This window comes from Cuculus canorus, chromosome 10 (genome assembly GCF_017976375.1).
Source record: "Cuculus canorus isolate bCucCan1 chromosome 10, bCucCan1.pri, whole genome shotgun sequence".
Taxonomy (NCBI): Eukaryota; Metazoa; Chordata; class Aves; order Cuculiformes; family Cuculidae; genus Cuculus; species Cuculus canorus.
Window position 1 is genome coordinate 372691 of NC_071410.1, and position 22496 is coordinate 395186.

Consider the following 22496-nt stretch of genomic DNA (forward strand, 5'->3'; position numbering starts at 1 on the left):
CTCATTGCTCCTATCTGCTTTAAATTGACTGTGGGAGGTAAGAAGTTAGAAAGAAATTTGGCCCAATTATTATTGTATTCCATTGGAGTATTTCTTTGTAATCCAATAATTTGTTAAAACCACCTCAGCGGAGGATGTGAGGGGGAGGTTGAAAAGGTATTGAAAGGGTTGCAAACACGCATCATTCCTTTGCTAGAACTCTATTCCCCAAAGCAGCTGCATGGGAATCCAAAATCAGCCCATTGTCCAGTCTGTTGGCTCCCGTTAACACAACAATTGCCACACAGAAATAGGCTGGACAGTCTCAAAAAAGCCTCATTTACCACCAGGACTGAAGGAGGAACACATGGATTTCACTGGGATAATAACATATTTTTGATGGATAGCAATAATTACTGGCATCAGGCTGCCCCTGAAGACAAAGCGTGTTTGTTTTTCCTCAGCAAGGCTTTATGACTGGAGCTGCAATGTTTTTCCTTAAGAATGAACTTCTGCCAACAAAAGGAATCAGGCTCCCCTTATAAATTTTTTTTCGTGGTAATTGCTGTTGTTCCCACTTTGGTTCCAGTCAAAAAGCTTTGCTTTCCTCAACACCCCCTTATTCCTCAAACTGTGTCTGGTGCCCCAGCCCGGGGCAGTGGTCCGAGGAGGACTGCCAGGTGTGAGGGGAACCTCATGGCAGAGATTCCCGGGCCTGGGTGTGGATCTGAATCTGCCCCCACCACGTGGGTGACGCCGGCACCCCAAACACACGGACCGACAAGTTTACCTGCAGCTGGAGCGCCCCTGCACAAGCCTCAGATCTGGGAGGGGAGGCTGGAAGGTAGAAGAGGTCTCTCTGCAGGTCTCCTGGCAGACCATGTTCCATAATTCAATCCCGCGCTGTAAAATGTGTGTTTTCATTCACCTGTAATCGCCCCCCTGCCCTGCAGAGAAGCTGAAATGCAAAAGCTGTGCACACAGGGGAGAACTCATGGACCTTAAGAAGTAGGAAAATCAGAGAACAAACAATAAAAAATTGCATGTGTAGAAGGAGAGGGAAGTGGAGAAGGAAAGAAATCAGGGCTGGAAAAGCAGTTTTCGATAAGGACTTTAAGTCTTCGTTGTCAGCAGCTGAACTCCCAACTCCCTGTCCACTAGCCCTGTGCAGAGAGGATGGGAGCAGGCGGAGAATGCCGCAGAGTGGGTTGAAAAGGTTCAGTGCCACAATTACTCTGTCAAGGAGAGCATGGAGGTGTCAGGCTGAGCAAGACGAGCCCAGCAGGAGAAGTGATTTATTACGGTGCTAAGTGCAACCGATGCCTACAGGATGACTAATTCCAGGCGAGGAGCAGCACCAGAGCGCAAGGGAGCTGAGCATCACCCGGGCCTGTCCCTCCTGACATGAAAACGAGCTGAAACTTAATTACCAGCCCTCTCCTTGAGTTGACCCCTGTGAATCCCCTTCTCTCCCTGCCATCTCTCCCCTGGGGTTTCTGCCCTTTCCTCCTCGTTATGGACATGTGCAGGGAGGCTGGAGAGCAGGGCTGGACCATCCATTGTGGGCAGTTGCTGCATTGCCACTTCCACCCCTCTCCTCAAAGCCATCACAGCCATTTGCCACCACTCCTGGGTGTGGGGATGGGGATGCTCAGAGCACAGCCCTGGCTCTGCTTCCCCCGCCCAGGGCTCGGTGTGGCCAGAGACAACCTTGCAGGCTGGGGCAGGGGCTGAAGGCAGGGACCAGCAGAGCACCAGCATGGGGAGAGCCAGCAGCACAGTCCTCCCCTCCCTCCTCTTCTCCACTGCTGTCCCATCCTTGGCCCCAGGACAGCCTGTTTTACTGTAGGAAAACCTTGGAGGAAGGCAGTTTCCTTACTGGGAGTCTTAAAGTTTGGTGCCCAGCTGCCTGTCTAGATCCTGTCAAAGTATTCATGCCGTGTAAGTGGATGTTAATGACTTGGCTTAAGGTACCATCTGCTGACACAAAAATGTGATGGTGTTCAACCCACCTGAAATGTGCTCTGAGCATTTGTGACAGATTCTTCACTGAACTGGATGCAACCAGGCATCAGTGTGTGCCAACAAAGCGGCCCTGCCAGGCTGAACTCCCTGACTCGAGCTGCCCAGGGCTTGCCTCCACTCACTGATGGTGGATCTTCTGCTTCTCATTTTTGGTGGCCGCTTCACTTCAGCCCCTGTTGCTCTATGTTTAAATACCAATAGCTTCCTATGGTGTATGTGAGAAAATGAAGTGGAAAAGCAGGAAAACTGCATTTGCCAAGTTGCTGTTGAGACTCCCCATCATTTCTGCCCTTTGGTCGCTCCACCCCAATGCTGTGGCTCAGCCCAGCTCCCTGTAGAAGCAGGCGCTTCTTTCCCCAGACCCTTTCCTACAGAAACGAGTAGCCTTTCTCCAGTCATGCAGTCCCTTTTCCCACCCACTCCTCACTCAAGTACAGCTTTTTGGGCTGTCATTTCACAGCTCCATGTTTTAAATCCATATCACCTCAGACCAAAGATGGACAAGCACAGGATTTCAGGAAAGGCCTTGCAGTCTTGCTGTAAAAGCGCTTGCTCTGTGCCTCTCGCATCCGCACAGAAGGAAAACCCTGGAAAGCTCATCTAACTTCACTGGTCACTGATCACGCAGTCACTGTTAACACAGGGCTCATTAATTAGCCTGTCTCTGGAGCATTTCATTAGTGGGAACTTCTCCATCAGCCTGGCCGGATCTCCCCCCCAGCTCCCCTTGTCAACTCGATGCTTCCTGGGCAGAAGGATGGGAGTGCCCTGCTAGAAGGATGCAAAGACACCACACCTGATTTGCACCAGCACCTCAGGTCTCAGACAAAGCCTGCTCAGGGTCCATGGATCTGCACAAGGATGCAGAATCATGGTCTCTTCCTCTGTTGTTACTTCATCAGTGGATGCAAGTGAGGGATCTCAACACCCCACATGTTTCTGCCAAGTTCTTTAAAGGAAAGACCCATTGGTCAGGAATATTTGGCTTGGCAGCTCACTGACTATGAGCTGTGGTTGCTTTGAAAGGCAGGACACAAGCCTGCATTCCTGCTCCAGAGACCAGCTCAGGAGAACACCCACTGCACATGTCTCGTGGCATTCACTGGCATCCTCCCCTGGAACTGGAGGCTTGTCAAGCAGTCAGCCCGTGTGCTTTGAATGCCTTTGTCACAGCTTTGCATCCCAGCTGGAGATGTTCCTCCCAGGGGAAGTTGAGGTGAAGACCGTCTGTACCCCAGCATCTTGATCTACTGCCAGCCTTTCTGTGATGAGGCCGATGAGGCACTGGGAACCAGAGAGGTCGGCTTCAACCTTGTTCTGACCACCTGGGAGCTGGCTTTCAAACCACACTTCTCCACTTGCATGGAGTACGTGTGTTCCTCCTGCCAGCTCTGGTCCACGAATGCCTACCTCTGATCACAGTACTAAGAACAAGAAACCCAGGTACTCGGAGGGGAACGTGGCTTATCGTCGCTCCTTGTGCATCAGCCAAAAACTGGGACGAGACCAGACAACACAAGTGCTCTGAGGCAAGAGGTAGAGCAGGCTGTAAACCTCTTCTTCACTGAGAGTTCCTGGTTTGGTGTGAGTATCTGCTTTGCATGGGAGTGGCCACCCCAAGGACTTCTCCAGAAGAGCAGGCCCTTGAGGTAGGGCCAAACCCACCCACACCATAGTGACTGCAGCGTGCCCGGTCCTCAGATCCCTGAGGATACCAAGTCCTGGGTGGTTACAGCCCCACAAACAGCAGTCACTGGAAGGTAGGGCAGGGCATCCTTTGAATTCCCATCCCAAGAGCATGCAAGAGGTTGTTCTCCCAATAAATACACCCCTAGTGCTCTCCTCCAAACACAGCCTTCCTGGAGTACGCTGGTGGCCTCAGGCAAGCTGCTTGGCACAGGCTGGGCCTTACCGTCTCACCTGTGCGAGGGCTGGGCTCCTTCCGAGCCTGCAGGTGCCCTTCACATCCAGCTTTACATAGGGCTCAGTGCAGGCAGAAACATTGGGATCACTTACCCATTGTGAACCCTCTGTAAGGCCGGTTCCACACAGTACAGCAGCAATTTCCTTGCACTGTTAACTTGGGGTGTATTATTTCAAGTAGCTGTGAAAATACAGGCTCCAGGCACCCAAGGAGTTGCACAGAAAAGGCTGCTTTGGAAACCACACATGCTGACTACCTTTGCCAGTGTTTTGCGCCCAGCAACAAGTGACTGATTCTTCTGGGCTCTGAAGGCAGAGGCTCCTCTATCCATACCTACTGTGTTAACAGCAGAGGCACAGCCAGTGATGAGGGACTGCATGCAACAGCGTCACATGTCAGTGTTCGTCACTGGGAATGAGCCATGACAGCACCAGCGCCTGTAAAGACCGCCAGGGTTTGGACAAGTATAATAGCTTTAATTGGAAAAGAAAATCATCACATCCTTCATTCTGATAGCTGTTGAAGAACAGACCAAGTGTAAGGGCATGAACAGACTTAACGAGTGCTATAATTACCAAGCTTAAAGAACAACTGTTTCTCATCGAAGCTTCAGGAACGGGAGCTGCTTGGGCATCGTTTACAGGGTCTCTGCCTCTTCCCTATCCCCAGACCACGCGATGAGCCCCGCCTGAGCTGTGACCCTTCTGAGGAAGATTAAACACACGCAACACACAGAAGCCGATGCTGCTGGGGAACGGGGCCGCTCCTCTCCAGCAGCGCCTGTTGTGAGCCACTCCTGCCGCCTTCCCACACCAGCATCATGAGGCTGTCAAGACTCAGCTGCAACAGCATCTCTCTCCAAGAAGCGCTGTGCCCCTGCCAGGCGCACCCTCCCTCCTCTGGAGCCCACAGCCCGGGGTCCGCACAGCGGGCAGGTGGGGATCGTGCGCCCCAGTGGGCTCTTCTCCCAAGGCAGACCTGCAGGCAGGAGGGGAGAGGAATCAAAACACACCAAGCCTCAACACCTCCAGCTCCAAAATTTATTTATCTACAAATACACAGCATTCGGGAGCACCAGGTCTGGAGGAATGTGGGACACTCACACTCCCCTTGGTTAACAAAGAAGGCAGGAGCTTCTGCTGCTGCTTGGGTTCAACACAGACGTCACCCAGAAAACAACAGAACTCTAATTCAGAGCTACAACGGCAAGGACACAGAATTTACAAAAATATAAATAACCTATTCGTAACCTTAGAGAAAAATAACATCCATCATAAAAAATACCATGTACTCCCCCAGGGAAACCACAGCTACAGAAATGCATTTCTTATGTTTTTTAAAAAAGCACCAGTCTTCACTGTTTAGTAACCCCAGATGCAGGGGCTTTTCTCTCAAACGCTTGCAGACGTTCTGAGAAGTGCGCCCAGATCATTTAAACCAAGTTCCCTTCAGTTCTGCCCATAAGAGCACAGCGAAGGCACAATTTGCATAAGCACCTTGTTCAAGAAAAGCACCCAAGATATCTTAATTGTTGATTTTAATGAATGAACACTCCAACAGGATCCAAGTGCGTGCCTATTTTTAAGCCTATGCTTAAGAGCTTTCCAGAACAGGGCTGAACTTAAACTTATTGTATAAATTCCTCTGCAAATCAGACTTGCAGACAATAGTGGTGTCAGAAACAACTGCTTGTAAAACAAAAACTCCGCTGCATTAGACTATTCCTATTGTTCAGCCCCAGCTAAAGTTTGCACAGATGTTGAATTATTTGATTTCTTTCTACTCTTTCTGAGCTGTGCCAGCTTGGCATGAACTTACTGATGCTGCAACAAGAGATCCAGAGCTGTGGGAACTCCCTTCCCTTACATTCCATGTAGAGTGCTGAAAATACTATGAAAAAGCAAAAGTCAAGTATCAAATCCATTGGTTCCCAGCTAAAGAAATTCCCCACGCAGAGACCGCTACCGTTGTCCAAACTGCAGCGTTGTGTCCCATTTTTCAGGCTCTTGTGGTTCCCTGACTCCTGAGGGCTTCAGCTGGGCTCATGGAAACCCGGCCAAAGGGATCCCAGGGAGGGATTAAAGGCCATTTGCAAAAATTCTGGCCCATGTAAACACACCTGACTTTGTCATCAAAGCTGGAAGGAAGCTGCCTGGTGCGGCACCCACAAGGGTGAGGAGCAGCCCTCAGGTGGGAGCTGGGGGGCTCCACTGCCGAAAAGCCCTGTCCTGCAACGCTCTTGTGTGGAGCCAAGCCTCCCTGGAGCCCCAACCACTGTGACTCACACAGAGAGTCTGAGAGGCTCTGCGCCCACGCAGACACGTCGCCCACGACAGTTAGAACACCTAAAATATGGCTGAACTCACCCCTGCCTGCATGGTGCTACTCGCTCCTGCCAGCCCAACTCCTCAGAGCACAAGCCCCTGCCGTGCCGCTGGGTGAGGGACAGCACCTGGATGGAGGAGCTGCACAAACCCATCCCACACATCGGGCATGGTACTGCACAATCCCACCCTATGTGCCTCTCCCTCAGCCGTGGGGCAGAGGTTAAGGTTGGGCTGTGAATAATATTGCTCAAAAAGCTCAAAAAGAAGAGTTTACCTTAAAAACTAGGAAGAGAATGGGGTTGATTTCTTTAAAGGGAGAAAGAAAAACATTAAAATGTACCCCAGGCAGAGGGTGTGGAGCCCACCCATGGGTGACAATGTCATATTCACTGGTCTTGTCTTTGCAGCTGTTCCCGCCTCTTCCCTGCTGCTGATGCTGTGGTGGGACAGGAGGCGGCCAGCTCTGACATCCTGCCTGGTGGCCACAGCTCTAAATATGCTGAGGGACCACTCACTGGGACACTGGCATCCCACAGGGACACGCAAGATCAGCCACCCAGACCAGTTCCAGTCCAAAGCCGGAGCCGTGAGCTGAGCCGCACGAGTCTTCTTACTCAGCTGCAGGTGAATTTATCTCAATTTCTGCTGGAAGTGACTAAGTGTGTCCACGGAGAGATTAAATATTTATTCAATTTTGTTAGGCGATTAATTCAAACGCTCCCTCCCTCCCACAGACAAACCTCAAATGAAGAACCCCGGCCCCACGCTGCGTTTGCTTTAGCAATGCTTTCCTTGCCTGCTCCGTAACAGCCCAAGCATGCAACGAGAGCCTGACTAAGAGCCTAAAAACGGGCACATGGTCCAATAGCGCCGGTCCCTGCAGAGCAAAGAGCAATAGAACGACCTTGACTTCAGAAGAAACAAACAGCAGGGGAGAGAAAGTGTCACATCCAGCTGAAACTGCCCGTGCCTCCCTTATCTCACCACATCCTGAGTGCGGTCAAGTCTTAACAGCGTTTAATGGGGAAAGGGAAAAAGAACAGCAGCTATTAATACCCGTGTTCGGCAGATCTGAGCAAAGGGCTGCCTTCCCAGAAGGGCGCCCGCTGTTCCCAGCACTGTGGTCAGATAAAAGGCAGAATGAGTGCATGTGGGGTGCCAGGGTGGGAGGCAGGGTAACAGTGCCGCTTGCTGGCGGCCAGCATGTCTGGGGACCCCGGCATGGGGGACAGAGCAGAAAGTGCGCACTGGACCCAGCTGTGACATTGGGATCAAAGGAACAAAGTGTCAGAGCAAGTGTCGCTGGCTCAGCCCTGACGCTACTGCCTGGGATCCTGGGACAAGCTGGGGTGACGCTGGTTGGCCCCCAAGGGCGCCTGGCGCTGGAGCAGCGGGAAACTAGTGCAGCCCCACTGCTGTCTGCTCTGCCCATGACCTCAGCAGGAATGGCATTCACGGCCGGGCGCCCTGCAGTTCCCGCATGCCTGGCAGCCCCCGCGCGCCTCGCCCTGTGTGCAGGCACTCGCCCCCACACCCACGCTGGGCTGCAGATCCCACTGCATCCCCCAGCCCTGTCTGTCGGGCTGCCAAGCAAACCCTGTGAGATTCCGAGGGGCAGCCCAGACACTGGCAGCCGCCAGCCCCAGTCACGACACGCTAATCAAGGGGACTCACACAGGGATGCTTGCAAGCTCTGACTAATCCTCCCGGAAGAAATCAAAGCAGAAGGGAGCCCCACTCCCCTGCAGCTGCTCTCAGAAATGAAAAAACCAAACCATTCTTAGGCAGAAAAAAAGAAAAAGATAATTTTAAAACAAGCCTGTTCTGCTGTGACCGGCACAGGGACGGAACCGCTGCGCAGCCACGGTCACCAGCTCCAGCCTCCGGCTGCTCCCCAGGGTACGGTGGTGAAGCAGCCCTGCCACTGCCGCCCCATGGCACCGCGGGGCATTGGCAAAGCCTGGGTGCTTGGAGGCAGCCGGCGGGCAGTGGATGCTCACGGGGCAGCAGGGCCAGAGCCTGGGGTGTGAGCCAGCACCAACCCTGGGCTGGCAGCCACAGTGCCGTAACAAGGACAGACATCAACCCATCCCAGTCTGGACCAGTCCAAGATTCCTGCAGGAAAACTGCACTGCTTCACACAGAGGAGATGACGGGGAAGGTGCCAGGCACTGGGGTGGCACAGGGAGTTGGCAGGGCAGAGACTGGGGCAGCAGCCATACCCAAATCCTCCGCCAAGGACCAGCTCTGGCACAGAGAGAAAGGAGCAAGGAAGAAGTAAACTGGGAAGTGGCAACTGGCACCTGGGAAAGCGGAGCACAGGCCAGATAAAGGACGGGAAAGCTGGAATGGGAGGGAGGCGATGGCTGGACCCACAGGGTAGGAGGGCAGCTGCCTGAGGAGACCGACCCCTGTGGCCAACGGACCCCACACCAACAGCATGGGGCTCACTGCACCCCAGAGCATCGTGGCACAGGCAGCACAGCAACTGACAGCATCCTGCTGCCAGACAAGGGCGTCAACACAGCCAGAGAAAAACAGCCTCCAGCGGGGCCCGAGGAAACCCTCCCATATGGAAGCTGCGAGAAGGCTCAGCTATAGCCTCTGGCATTCCCTGAGAAGGGATGCTGCCCCTCATGTCCTTCGATCCCACGATGCAAAAAACATCTCCACATACTCCCCATGTGCACAGCAGAGAGATTATGTGACGGCAGGGCTGCTGAATCCTCTCCCATACCAGCACACAGTGCTTGGAGCTTCCTCTGTCCCTTCCCTGTCCTCTCTTAGCACTGGCGGCCCTGAGCCGGGCTGAGCGTGAAGTGGTCGCAAAGCAGGAGCAGGGCATCGAACCGCTGGAGCTGCTGCAGAGCTTGGGCCAGCAATGGGACAGTGACCACATCTCCCGAGTAGGTGAAGTGAGCCACGAGCTGCTCAAATCCAGAAATCCGTCCCAGCAACTGAGGGGCGACCCCCAGCTCCAGCCCCAAATGGCTGAAGTTCTTCACTCCATTCAAGGAAGGGTCCAACAAGAAGGCGAGTGACTGCACCAAGGAATGGGGCAGCTCTGCTATCGGCAGACCTGATGCAGCAACACAACAAAGCGGGGTTAGAACCCAACCCATCCAGCTGGGATAAAGATAACCAGAGCAGCTGAACTCCAGTCCCGTCCCCCGCCGAGCAGGTGAAATGTCACCACTGCAGCTATCTCCTCCAACATTGCTTTCAGAGCTCAGCAACATGGAGCTGGCTCAGTCCTGGGAAGGCTGGTAACTGGTGACAACTGGACATCTACCCACCTCCCACTGCAGACCACTCAAGGGCAGCATTGCAGAAAACCTGCCTTGTGAACTCGCACCAAAGGCCACAGAAGTCATGTAAATCCCTGTGAGAACCCGCACCTCACGCAGCCATAGTGGGCTTCTAGAGGAGCTCCCTTCCAAGGATCTGCCTCTCTCTGCTACCCCAATACTTAGGGAACAAAGACAAAGCTGGAAAGACACTTACCCTTTGCCATGCTGCTGATCTGAGTCACGAAGCTCTGGGCATCATCCACCTGTCAAGACAGGTTCCAAGGTTAGCAGCGGTGTGACGGGAACATTGCCACCTGCCACTGCTCCAAGGCCATCAGAGGCTCAAAGGAACCATGTTTTTCCTCCCAGCTCTATCATCCCATGGAGCCAATGACCTCTTTGGGATGCTCCAGGGCCTCCCATCTTCCATAAATGTCACCTGGAGCTGGGCTATTAAAGGGATTTTCAGAGCCCCAGTGGTGTCAGTCACCACGTTCATTATGAGCACGGTAGAGAGGGACAGGCAACCAGTCCCCTGCCACCAGGTCTGCTTCTGGAGAGTGACAGGAGAACTGCTCACAAGCACAGCTGTTACAGGTATGTTCATTCATACAATAAACTGATTCCAGTCTTTCAGCTGTTCCCAGCAAGTCACTCTGCCATGGCTGTTGGGAGATGCATCACTAAACACGGCAGACTGGTTTCTGTAAGCACCAGTTCGTCCCAGATATTAACAGACCTTATTCTATATCCCTGACCCACCGGTGAGCCCAGCGCCCTATGTCTGAGCCTCAGGCGTCTGGCAACAGTTCAGAGGAGCAATGAGGCCAGAGGAACTTACTGGCTGCTCCCCGCTTTCAGCAGTGGGATTCGGGAAGGTGGAAGGTGGGTGTCGGGCCCCCTCCCATCCAACGTCACCACTCTCTGCTGGGATCCTCTGTGCCACACGGCTTGCCGCCTCCTCTGGCCGCTCGCTGCCCACGAACTCTGTCTGGGTAGAGAACTTCTGAAGGTCCAGCTCAGTGCACTCGACTGGAGCGTGTGGCCACTTGTGCTGCATCTCGGAGGCGCAGGAGGAGAGGGGGACCAGGGCATCTGCTGTACTCGGCTGGCCCTGCCTGGGGTCAGCAGGCGGCAGGACCCCGGCCAGGCAGTCGCGCCCTGAAGCCCGGATGAGGGGCTGGCTTTCCAGGAGGCTCCTGCTCAGCTGGGCTTTGGATGCAGCACTGGCCGCGACAGCCGGCGGCAAGTCTGGCTCCAGCTGGAGAGAGGGGAGCTGCAGCCCCACGGCTTCTCCATCCGAGATGAACTGCACCACTTCCACGGGGCCTGGAACCAGAAACCAGCACAGGTCAGTGAAGCCCTTCCCAGGTCTGCCAGCCCTGCCCTTGAAGCCACCAGCCCAGGGGCAGAGCTGAGAGCACCCCACCAGAGGCCAGACCCCTGTCCCTGTCCCACGGCTGAGCAAAGCCGCTCTCCTGCTTTTCCACCAAGTTCTGAGATGGGCTGATACCTGCTCCAATCACAGGGAGAGCAGGAGCAGGCTGTGGGGCTGGGGATCCTGTCGCAGTTGAAGCTTCTGGCATCTTCTCACAGAAGCCACTTTCCATCTCTGTCCTTCCTGCCCAAGGACATCTCAGCAGGCCCTAGGACCGTGCAAGCTGGAGCCCAGCACCACCCCCCTGCCCTGAGAGGAAGGAAGGTGGTGGCAGCAGGTACCTTCTGCCTGCCTGTAGCAGGGGCTCAGGTTCTTCACACCCAGGCAGCAGGGACCAGACATCTGCTCCTCACACAGGAACCTGCTGGGTGCCGCTGTGGTCGGGAACATTGCTCGCTGGCCCGAGAAGTTCTGAGTCCTCAGGAAGACTTGGAGGATAGAGGAGAACCGGTCTGAGCAGAGGCTTGGCTTGCTTCCCCAGCATGTCCTCAGCTGTGCGGTATGTCTGCCGGCCAGGAGCCAGCAGCTCCCTGGCAGGCTGCTGGATGCCAGTGTGACCCCACCCTAGCCACCAAACCCACTACCCTCTGCCCTCACTAGCCCTATGGTTCTGCCCTGGAATGGGCCCCTTGGCTTCAGCCTGCCCCCAGGAAACCCCAGGAAGAGAGGATTGCCAGTTCCGACTGTGAAATGTCATTCTCCTCCTGGCCAACTACAGCCCTAAGGAGGAGGGAGGCTCCTCATGTCTCTGATCAGGCAAAGCACAAGAAGACAGGTCCTGCAGATGTAACGAGCAGAGGAACACTTGTGTCACTGCATGCTGCAAGGATAGCAAAGCTCTGGGCAAGGCAATACCCAGTGAGGAGGGGGCCACGTGCATGTGTGAAGAGAAAGAGGAAAGGAAGGGAAGCCCTGCAGGCATTGACTCACCTCGTTGGCACTGGCTCTTCCAAAACCTCTTGCAGTAGATGATGGAGAGTGCCAGGAGCACCAGTACAATGATGACCAGGGCACTGCTGGTGAGCGCAAGTAGGGCTGTGTCCTGTGGTGGCACAGTGGGGACAGCCACCTTCACCAGGTTTATTCTGGACCGACCTGTGAATAGAAGATGTTGGAGCGTAGCCCTGAGGTCTGGTACAGGCCTTCTCTGCCCATCACCTTTGTGTGTAGTGACCGTGTCTCCTCCAGTGTCTGTGGGACAGCAGCTTGTGCCGTAGCGAGTGGTGCAGGATGGCTAGTGGAGCAGGATGGGTGAAAGGACGGCACACACGAGAGAGGGTGCCTTCCACACAGACACGATGACTTGGCACGCACCAGGAACCTACCCTGCCATGCCCTCACCACCCCTCCACCCCAGAGCTGGCGAGGGACAGAACCTACACTGAGGCTCGGAGGAGGGTGTCTGCTTGGTGCAGGGGATGCACTCCCAGTCCAGCTGGCCGCTGATCCGTGCCTTGCGGTAGAACCTGCCAACAGAGAGGGTCTCAGCAGTGCATGCTGCACAGCAAGCCTCCAGCCAGCTCTGGAGAGACACACACTTTGTCTGCCCCATGGCAGAGCAGGGAGAGCTGCCCCCTCATGCAGAGGGACACCTCAAGGCAGCTGGCCTCTCCCTTGCTGGCTGAAGCTGTACTCGCAGATAACTGTCCCGTCTGTCACCACTTTGGCCAAGGAGTGACATCATTCCAACAGCCTCACTCAAACCATATCCCCTCAAGTGGGAGATAGCAACTGGTAGCTCCATGAGGACACAGAAACACCCCATCTGGCAACTGTGGCTGGGAAGAGGCCCATAAACCAAAGCCCAGATTCGTTCCTCTCTCGTGAGCCACGCTGCTCACCAGCCCGTGGGCATCTCCCAGGCTGGCTGCATGCAGCATCATTCAGCCACTATTTAAACCATAGCCCAAGGCACAGTCTCTCCTCTTTCGGGATGACCAGATGGAGTGGTCTATGGCCAATCATCTAACAGTGCTTGGCCACCCTGGTGACCAGAGGAACAACTCAGGTCTGGAAAGTTTTCTTCCACTGCTCATTCACGGGAGCCTTCAGGATCCTTCTTTGGAGCTACAACGGGCCATCAAATGGGTCTGATTTCCATGTCACAAGTGTCCTCAAAGAGGCAGCCCTGAGTCACCAGGTGCGACCACAGCAGCTCTGCTTGAGCCAGGATCCGGCCCCACTCACCCTGGCAGGCACTCTCCACAGACTGCATTGTTTGTCGCTGTGCAGTTGGACTTCTGAATGCGGTTGATGAGGGTGCAGGAAAGGCAGGGCTTGCAGCCATGATGTCCCAAGCTGTCCTTGAACTTCCTGGGAGGGCAGGGGACACACTGCGCATCCCCTCCATTGCCATCACCGCAGTCCTGCAAGACACGAGGTTGGGTGCACGGCTGCAGTAGTACCAAGGGGAATCACACCCCTTCTTTGGAGTAAAGCACGGTGGAGCCACCGCTCATGTGAAGTCCTCAGAACCCAACCCAGGGCTACAGACTGGGAGGAAATTTAGATTTCCATCAGGAAAACCAAAACAGTGCACCTTGAGCAGCAACCTGAAATCCCTTCCCACCTCCTACTTCCATCATCTGGCCCGCCTATCCAGGGTGAGTGAAACTGTTCACTGCCCCTTACCAGCACGCCAGGAGCTAAGATTATCCTTCTGAAGAAAGGCTGGCAGAGGATTCACCTAGCACTCAGCGCCAGATGATTCCTGGCTGTTCTAGAGCAGCCCATTTACCTTGGAAAGCTCTTGCCCAGGCAAGCACTTTCTGCAGGGGGTGCATTTCCCACGCTCATCCAGGTACTCGCTCTCTTGGCAGACCATTGGGGCCAAGAAGGGCCGGGAGCCTGAGAAGGAGAGGAAGAAAAAGCAGAGGTCACAGCCAGCCCCGACACTTTTAAGATAAGCGGCGCGTCCTTTCTGGGGCAGAAGTTTCTGCTTTGGACAGGACGGAGTCTGCATCAGGACTGCCCCTGAGGCAGGAGGAGGCTGCCAGCTCCCAGCTCAGGAAGGGTTTCTGAGCCAGGCTGGGGACAAAAGGCCTGGGTTTGCTGCCACAACACAATCTTCACAATGGAGCAATGGAAATTTCATTTCCAGCGTTACTGAGACCCCCCAGTTGCTCAGGTTACAGATTCATGGAAGGTCAGAGCCACCCTGGCTGTACGCCTGGGTACCCCAGCCTATCAGTGGAGAACTCGGTCCCAGCAAAGTCCCAGCTCTGGGATCCGGCAGCCCAGCTCCAGCCAGTGTGGCTATGTTGGTCTGACACGACCAACGTCTGTGGCCATTGTGTACCCGGCAGAACAGGACATGCACCAGCAGCCCCACTGCAGCGGCTTAGAGACGCACAGGCTGTCCAGGCTCTCGCTCTGCACACGTTCCAACTCAGTGTAGGCTCACCCACAGTCGCCTCAGAGAAGCGGCAGCACAAGCCCCCATCTCCCCAGAAAACACCAGAATTTGAGCTTTCCTTGAGTGAATTAATGGCGGAGGTGAATTAACAGCAGAACCATTTGGCTTCTGCGGAGCCACAGTTTGCACCTTTGGTGAGGGCAGCTCACAGGGGAACAGGGGACCCCAGTGTCACCAAGAACAAGCAATCACGACTGAATAAAACCCACTCCCATGATTCCAATCTTCACCTTGCTTTCCCCATAACCTTGTGCAGCACACCAGGAGAGCAGCAGCATTCAGCCAGCCTTGGGAGCACAGCTCACACTCACACTCTAGGGAACACCTGAAAATGCTCTTTTGAAAACCACCACATGGAACAGCCTGAACCACCTGGGAAAACCTGACATCTCAACCAGAGCCGTCCTGCTCCACAGCCTCAGGAGGAGGAAGGGCTTGGTGGGATGCTCACCCCTGCAAGGCTCTGGCAGCAGAGGGGGAATGGAGTGCAGGAGCCCCTTCCCCATTCCCGGACACTGCACACTGTGTCCCATGGCAGCATTCCTCCACAGGCACTTTCTGCGCTCCTCTGCCTAATCCCCCACAACTCCCTTGCTGGCTGCCTTTTGGAAGCAGACACTTGGATGGCTCCCCAGGCTCTGAACAGCCGAGATTCATTGGAGATGAAGTCTGCCCCGGACGAGCATAGAACGTGAGTCACCCCTCGCGCAGCTCCCTTTAGCTGTTACAAGGAAAGGCAGCGCAAGCCAGTGAGGACTGGCAATGAGGAGCTAAGGGGGCTAAATTTATCTTGCAAGCATCTCGGGAGGGGCATGGTCACAGCCTATAAATAGTGTAAAAGTTACCAACACTATTGAATAAGTAAAGGAGATTTGTCACCATCTCAGAAGGTGGCAAAGAGGGACCCCAGTGCCAGTGTCCTGTAAAAAGCACAGGGTCCAGCTACAGGCTGAATGCAGTAAGAAAACCAAACAGGGGAAGCAGGTGACACCGATGCTCTGGAAGGCTGGCACACCGAGAGCCCGCATCTAGCTCCTGGCGAGCTCCGAGCCCACAGCCCCTCAGCCCCGCCAGCGGCACCTCTGCCCAGCACAGTGGGGTCAGTGCTGCCAATGCTCTGGTCTGGAGCTTCATTTAGGCTTTCACTCAACACAAGAGCATGAGACATATGAAAGAGAGATGCAGGCAGCAGAAAAGGAGCCAGGACACCACTGGAAAACAAGCCTGGACACCTTGGAGCCAGGACACCACTGGAAAACAAGCCTGGACACCTTGTTTGGAAAACAAGGGGACCAATTTGCAACTGCTCTCCAAAGTGTCGCTGTAACACAAGAAACAAGTACTAGTGAAAATAAAAACAAAAAAGGCCCCAGCCCCACAGTCTGTTTGGTGAAACCGCGCCACAGACATAACACGACCTCTTTCTCCCAGCTGTCTGTGGACTCCCCTTTGCTCAGCAGGCTCTGCATCCCTCACAGCCCATCGCCCCAGACAAGGCATGGCTCACACCACTTTCCCAAACATGAAATTACACAGGCAAAAGGAGCCCCGTGCCAGCACGAGCCCACAGCGAGGAGCCCTGCCTGTGAGATGGTATCACTGCGGGATGGGAGGAAGCAGCACCACAAGCACGCCAGCAAACTCTGAAGTGCAGAGTGAGCCTGTTGTTTCTCAAGCCACAATATAACGATAAATGGAATAAACGCTTTGTTGAATATCTGGCATGAAATTAAAAGTTGCAGGGTTGTAGTGCTTCTTATGTTAACAATACCAGAAACAAGATGTTTAACCTGCAAGTGAAGCGCTGCCCTGGTAAAGCAGCGATTTCTGACAGCCTTGTAAGCTGCTAAAACAACTGGTCCTAATTATCCCAAAATAACAAATAAAACCAAACAACAACTGCTCCCATCCTTGTGGAAGCCCCACTGGATCTCAAGTGGCTGACACAGTGACAAGCTGCATTTGCCAAAGAGGATCATCCACAAGACAGAAGAGCAACGCACTTGTGAATCGGAGGGGAGCGAGATACACTGCCAGCCTTTCTCGAGATGCATGAAATCTCCTAACCTGAAAACATCATCATTTGTTAATGGGCTTTTATTTCCTGAATGGGATGACTGGTCTGCACAAGGCAGGGGATGGCACTCCCTGCGCTGCTGCTCAGAACAGCAGAACCATGAGCTGATGAATGAGTTTCACTGCACGAGACAAAAGTGCATCAGCAAAGCCCCAGGGCGAGCTGCAGTTCCTTCACCTGCGAGACAGTCCCAAAGCTCTGCATTTTCATTGCTGTGAAAATGTAATTTTAAAAGAGATTCAGCTACGTGGGAACCTAAACTATTTATTTTGTGTCCAGCTAATGGATTCCGGTAGGGAAAAGAAGTGAGGAAATCAATAAGCAAAAGGGTTCAAAACAACCAGCAGTGGAAGCGTGAGTGCTGCTGGCTCTCCCTGTCTCCACCCAGGCAGGGCAGGGTGGGAGCAGGGCTGGTCCCTGCCCCAGGTGCCAACCCCAGCCCCTCCAGCCACCCAGAACGGGTGTCTGGGACCCACCTTCAGGGGCTGTGACAGCAGCAGCAGCTCTCCCACAGCCCCACGCCAGCGGGACCCAGGAGGCTTCCGTTCCACTGTTGGGCAGAGCAGCCCAGCCAGGCAGGAACTACATCTCAGACGAGATACTTGTATATATTGGAACATAAAACTACAGAGGCGAAATCCCAAATAAGAACTGCGGCGAAAAGGAGGGGGGAAAAAAAGAAATGTTATCTGGAAAGTATGACTGCATGCCTCGCGTCTGGCAGGGTCCATTCCCAGTCTCTCGCTCAGCCTTGCCTCGGCTCCTGCCTACCAGGCTGCTCTCATTCTGTCTGGAGAGCATCCCCGCACCTCCCTGCGGGACAGACCAGCGGGGAGCGGCTCTGCCACGCCTGCAGGACACCCTGTAGATGAAGGACTGCTCCGACAAGTGAAAATGGGAAAAAAAAGGCTGAACCTGAGTCTTTCCACGGGGCCTGGAAATCAGCAGGTTTTCCAGTAAATTTGGAAATTCTACTCACAAGATTGTCCTCCAATTGTTTAATTTGGAGTGGATGGGAACCTACGTTTGCTGTAGGTGAGAGCACCCCAGGCTCCGTCGGGAAGCTCTCTGGGCTGACCTCGTGTCCCCTTACTGCGATAGCCCTGGTCACCCGCCCGCTCCCGCTGTGGAGGGAGTCCCTGAAGCATGACCAAACCCCCAGAAGGGCATAGAGCGCATCGCTCCACTGTTACTGTTCCCATTCAGCTTTGCAGACACCTACAAGTCACCTACGCAGCCCCAGGTTTATACCTGACCAAACGGCTGCCCCCGGGCCCTGCGGAGAACATCGCTCCCCCCAGGGTGCAGGAGCCAGGCTACAACTGCTGGTGGACAACCAAGGCTGAAGGAAGGAGGACCCAGGGTCCTGCAGGACAGTGACATCCCTCTGGTACGTGGGTGACTCCAGCCCTAGGGCCCCGGTGCTACGTCCACTATAGAGGTTTGAGAAGTAACTATAGATTGTGATATTAACCACTGGTTTTTGTCAGGTTCTGCCTGTCTGTCTCGGGCATCCACACTGCCCTATTAGGTATCTCAAGCCAAACTTCCAAAACTCCTATCAACTTTCATAAACGCTCAGATTTCTATCTGGATTTTGCCCCACACCCGCTTCTAGGTAACTGTCACTGTCTCGCTTGCAGCAGTAATTCATTCTCTTTCCATGCCTAGCTTCTCCCTTGGTTCCCAACACCATCATAAATAAAGTCACACAGATCATGCTGAGAAGAGAAAACCATAGCACAATTTGAATAATGACTGTTATTAATGAAAGGATTTGCAATGAGTGTTTATCCTGAACCACTTAAAACCTGTTCTTACAAGTGCGTGACACCTCCCGAGAGGCGAGAGCGCGGCGCGCCCAGCGGCGCCACTGCCACGGCGCCCGACGCCCGCAAACCCGCACTGGGGTCCCGCAGAGCCCATCCCGGGTCCCGCAAACCCCGCACTAGGGCTCCGCAGGGCAAGCCCCTCGGGGGCTGACGGCCGCTCGCGGGTGCGGTGCGGGGTCCCCGCCGCCCGGCAAGCCCCGTCTCGCCCGCCGCCCCCGGCCCGGCCCGGCCCCACCGGCGCCCCCCGCCGCCCGCCCGCGGGAGGGCAGCTCCGGGATGTGCCCGGGCACGCCCCGGCCAGGGGCTCCCGCTCCGCCGCGCGGCCGCCCGCACCCAGCCCGGCACCCCGGGACGCGCACCCACACCGCTGCTCCGCACCCAGCACTCCCGGTCCCCGCACGCCCGGGACCCGCATCCCCTAACCCGCACCCCGCATCCTCCGCCCCGCACCCCCGGCTGCCGTCCACGTGCATCGCTGCCGTTGCCCTCCCGGTGCGGGACCCGCCGGGCCCTCGACACAGCCCCCGCCCGGCGGTGACACCGGCACCGGCACTGCGGACGGGCGCGGACCCCGCTGCTCACCGCTGTCCCGGTGCTGGCAGGGCGGTGCGGTGCTGGCGGTGCAGCACGGGCAGGAGCCGCGAGCAGGCGAGGCGAGGCGAGGCGAGGCGAGGCGGTGCGGTGCGGTGCTGCCGGCGCGGAGCGGAGCTGTCGGTGCGGAGCGGCGGGACCGGCCGAGTGCGGACCCCGCATGCAGCGCGATCCGCGCGCCCCGGCAGCGCCCGCCCCGCCCCCCGCCCCCATTGGCCGCCGCCGCCAGGGCGGGGCGCGCGCGCGGGATGGGCGGGGGCTGCACCGGCACCGGAGCGGGGTCAGTGGCTCCCGGCCCGCCGTGTGCGTCCAGCGGAGTGGGAGCCCTGCGTTTCCCGGAGAGCCGGACGGCTCTGGCGTCTGTTCTATAGACCCGGGGACTCTGGGAGAGCCAGGGCGGGCTCGGACTGGACATCAGGAGAAAGTTCTTCACCGAAAGTGTTCTCAGCCCTGGCGGAGGCTGCCCAGGCAGGCGGTGCAGTCCCTGTCCCTGCAGGGGCTTAGAAGCCGGGCAGATGAGGTGCTCAGGGATCTGGTTTAGTACTGGGCAGGGGTGGTTGGACTCGATCTCAAAGATCTTCTCCAGCCGAGTGATTCTATGATAAGTGCTGCTCCCCTGCCATCCCTCCACCAGCGGGAGCGAATACGTGTGGTAAATGGGTGCATTTCCCATTTACCCCTTGGCTCCGTGGCACACGGATGGTATTTGTGGGCAGGGAACGCAGGCAGCACAGGCTCCCCGTGGCCGGGATCCTCTCCATATCGGAACTGAACGCCCAGCAGCCCATTTGTCGTGACTCCTCGCCCCAGTCTTTGGGGTCGTTCAGGTCTGTTATCCTGGAAGTGTTCCTGGGTCATTGTGCTAAAGCCTGACTCCATGGCGATGTTTACCAAATCGCTGTGTGGAACCCATCTGCCTCGTGCAGGAGGGAGTTTCTTTGCCCCATAGTGCTAATCCTGGCACTCTCTGCTCAGCCTGTTGTGCCCCCAACCAGCCTGCTCTGCAGTGCTGACCTGCCAGGCCCGTGGCAGAGCCCTCCTGTCTTCCCAGGCTTTGGGCGATGGATGGCGGGCGGAGTGAGTGCTGCTTAATATCAGCAGCTTGGGCAGGAGCTCTCACCAACAGCTATCACACAAGGATGTATCCTGAAACTATGTTTGCTTTAAAACCTGTTATTTTGGGACATCACTCTCATTTCTCTTTTTTTTTTTCAAAATTCAAGCGATCTCTCTCCAGCAAGTGCCTTTGAGAAGTCCCAGAAGTTCCCCTCTGTCACTGTGTAACTGCTCTGGAGACCGTCATCCTGCAGTAACTGAAGGGCTTTAGAGGAAATTGCATTAAGCAGTCACCTTTCTCACTGTTTTCTCACTAATACTGTTTTTTTCTTAGCTCGGTGCTTCAGCCAGGTTAGTGATGCAATCTCCACAGGAAAAAAAGCTCTGTGGGGGGATAAGGATGACTTCATCTTTCACATGGTGCGGTTTGCCTCGCGCGGGGTCGTCTCTGATGCAACCGGCCTGTGCTGCAGCGCCGCTGCCCCTCAGCACCATGATGACGGCAGTGTGTGAGCAGGCAGTGCCTGGCGTCAGGGCGGCCAAGGACAGGACCACCACCTCCTGTGCTGCAGAAGGCTGAGACAATAGTGCTTCAGCTCAGTGAAACAGTGTCAGCGGAGGCCACCTGCAGGGTTATTTTCTGCTAAACCCCTGACTGAATCAAGGTGAAGGATTTGCAGCAGAGCATCTGTCACAGCACACCAGTGGTTGTTTGCAGAGCTGCCCAGAGCCTGGACTGGTGGCTGCTGCGGCGCTAGCAGCAGTGTGGTGATGGCTGGAGAGGGCAATCCCCCTCTTGCCCCAGTTCCTTGCTGTGGGGGTCTGCTCCCCTCCCTCTGTGGCCTTTGGGAGCCACAGGAAAGTGCCAGCAGAGTTGGAAATGCTGTTTTTGTGGTGGGACTTTTTCCCAGTCAGACCAGCACCTCGCATGTGAGCACCGCGCTGTCCTGGGGTTGTCCAGGAAAGCTGACAGTGACTTAGGAGGAGGCAAGTCTGCCCTTCCTGTAGCAGCACAGGCTTGGACTGGCGTTAGCACCTTGCCCAACTCACTGAGTAGCAACTCATTGTGTGGTGTTTGCCAGGTGTCTGATATTCCAGGTGCAGGGATCGTTGGGTCAGGTACAGCACAGTACACCCAACAGATTTGGGTGTGTTTTGCAGGCTGCGGCCTTTGAGCTGTTTGATTCAGCCTACAGAAACTTGTCCTGAAGTGTTTGGTGTTGTGACTGTAATTACCCAATATGCTTGGGATCACTTGATCTCCATTAAGTTGTAACTACATGGCATAATTAACAGAATTACTGTGTTATGAGCTAGCAAAATGATATCTGATTAGGAAACCTGTAGTACATTTTTTTTCTGATGTACTGGAGTATTCACAACACCAGAGGGCACCAAGTCCAGGCAGGAATCTACGGTGGGGGACAGGCAGGCTGTAATGCCCGCGCCTGCACACAGACACGCAGGCAGACAGACTCACAGGCACACACTCCCTCCACTGATACTGGGGATCACCTGCTCCACACGAAGCTGTCACACTCCTACTGTCACCAGGACCCCCTCTGCCTGCCCCTTCGGTTCAGACCAGAGCTCTGCCCATCCCAGCCTAAGGCTTCACAAAGCTGTGCCTTAACCAGGCAGGGGTTTATAAACGTCAGTGGGATAAGAGCCTCAGTCTGTGTTACACCACATTACAGTGCCTTACACCATGTTACACCACCTTACCCCAGCTCACATCACCTCATTGCATTCCACTGCCTCACACTGCCTTATACCACGTTACACCACCTTACATCGCCTTACACCGTGTTGCACTGCCTTACACTGTTTTACACCATCTTACACCGCCTTGCGCTGCAACTGGCCTGGTTTATGGGGCACATGCCACCGCCAGCATGGATTGCATTTTCCTATGCCTTACATTTTCCTTCTCTTTCCTCCTGCTCCACCTCAGCTGCACTCTTTTTCTCCCGTTCTCCTCTCTGCTCCTCTGCTCTTTTCCTTCCTGGACAAAAGTCTCTGAGCAACCAAAGCCTCTTCCTCACCATCTCGTGACCACGCTCTTCACCCCTACCAGCCTGCACAGCTTGCTTGTGCCCAGCAGGACCCTCTGGACCTCTCTGCTCCACACAGTGGTGTTTAAACCCAGCATTGCACGGATACATGGTCCTTGCTCATGCTGTTCTTCTCACCACCAAGTGGCCAGATGAGTTGTGCTTTGCCTCACTCCATTGTTTACCCCTCTCCATACCACTGCTAAGAGCCCCCTTTTGTCCCACCAGGACTTGCACCCTTCGCATAGCTAAAGCCAGCCTAAATATCCTTACTTAAAATCAGCAGATGAGCCAAGAAGGGGGACTCGTAGAGTCACAGAATCGTGGAATGGTTGGGGCTGGAAGAGAACTCAAATCCCATGCAGGTCCAACACCCCTGCCATGGGCAGGGACACCTCCCACTGGATCAGGTGGCTCAAAGCCCCAAACCTTTCTGTCTCTTAGCTAGGGCAAATGCCCCAAACTGGCCCCATTCCTTGCCACATCAG

General features: G+C 55.2%; 1 protein-coding gene across 3 annotated transcripts; it reads right to left on the minus strand.

The window, feature by feature from the left end:
• Nucleotides 1-1796: 1796 nt before the first annotated feature.
• EDA2R (ectodysplasin A2 receptor) lies at nt 1797-19092 on the minus strand. 3 transcript variants are annotated; one of them, XM_054075276.1, is made up of 9 exons: nt 18890-19092; nt 13721-13830; nt 13171-13349; nt 12360-12449; nt 11914-12078; nt 11265-11411; nt 10387-10874; nt 9760-9808; nt 1797-9334 (listed from the first exon to the last, which is right to left on the minus strand). In XM_054075276.1, the coding sequence occupies exons 1-9, from the start codon at nt 19058-19060 to the stop codon at nt 9039-9041; spliced, it is 1695 nt and encodes a 564-aa protein (XP_053931251.1). In that variant the 5' UTR covers nt 19061-19092; the 3' UTR covers nt 1797-9038. The 3 variants fall into 3 exon arrangements, with proteins under 3 accessions (XP_053931251.1, XP_053931254.1, XP_053931253.1); XM_054075279.1 differs by having other exon boundaries at nt 12364-12449; nt 18890-18981; XM_054075278.1 differs by lacking the exon at nt 12360-12449.
• Between the last annotated feature and the right edge of the window lie 3404 nt (nt 19093-22496).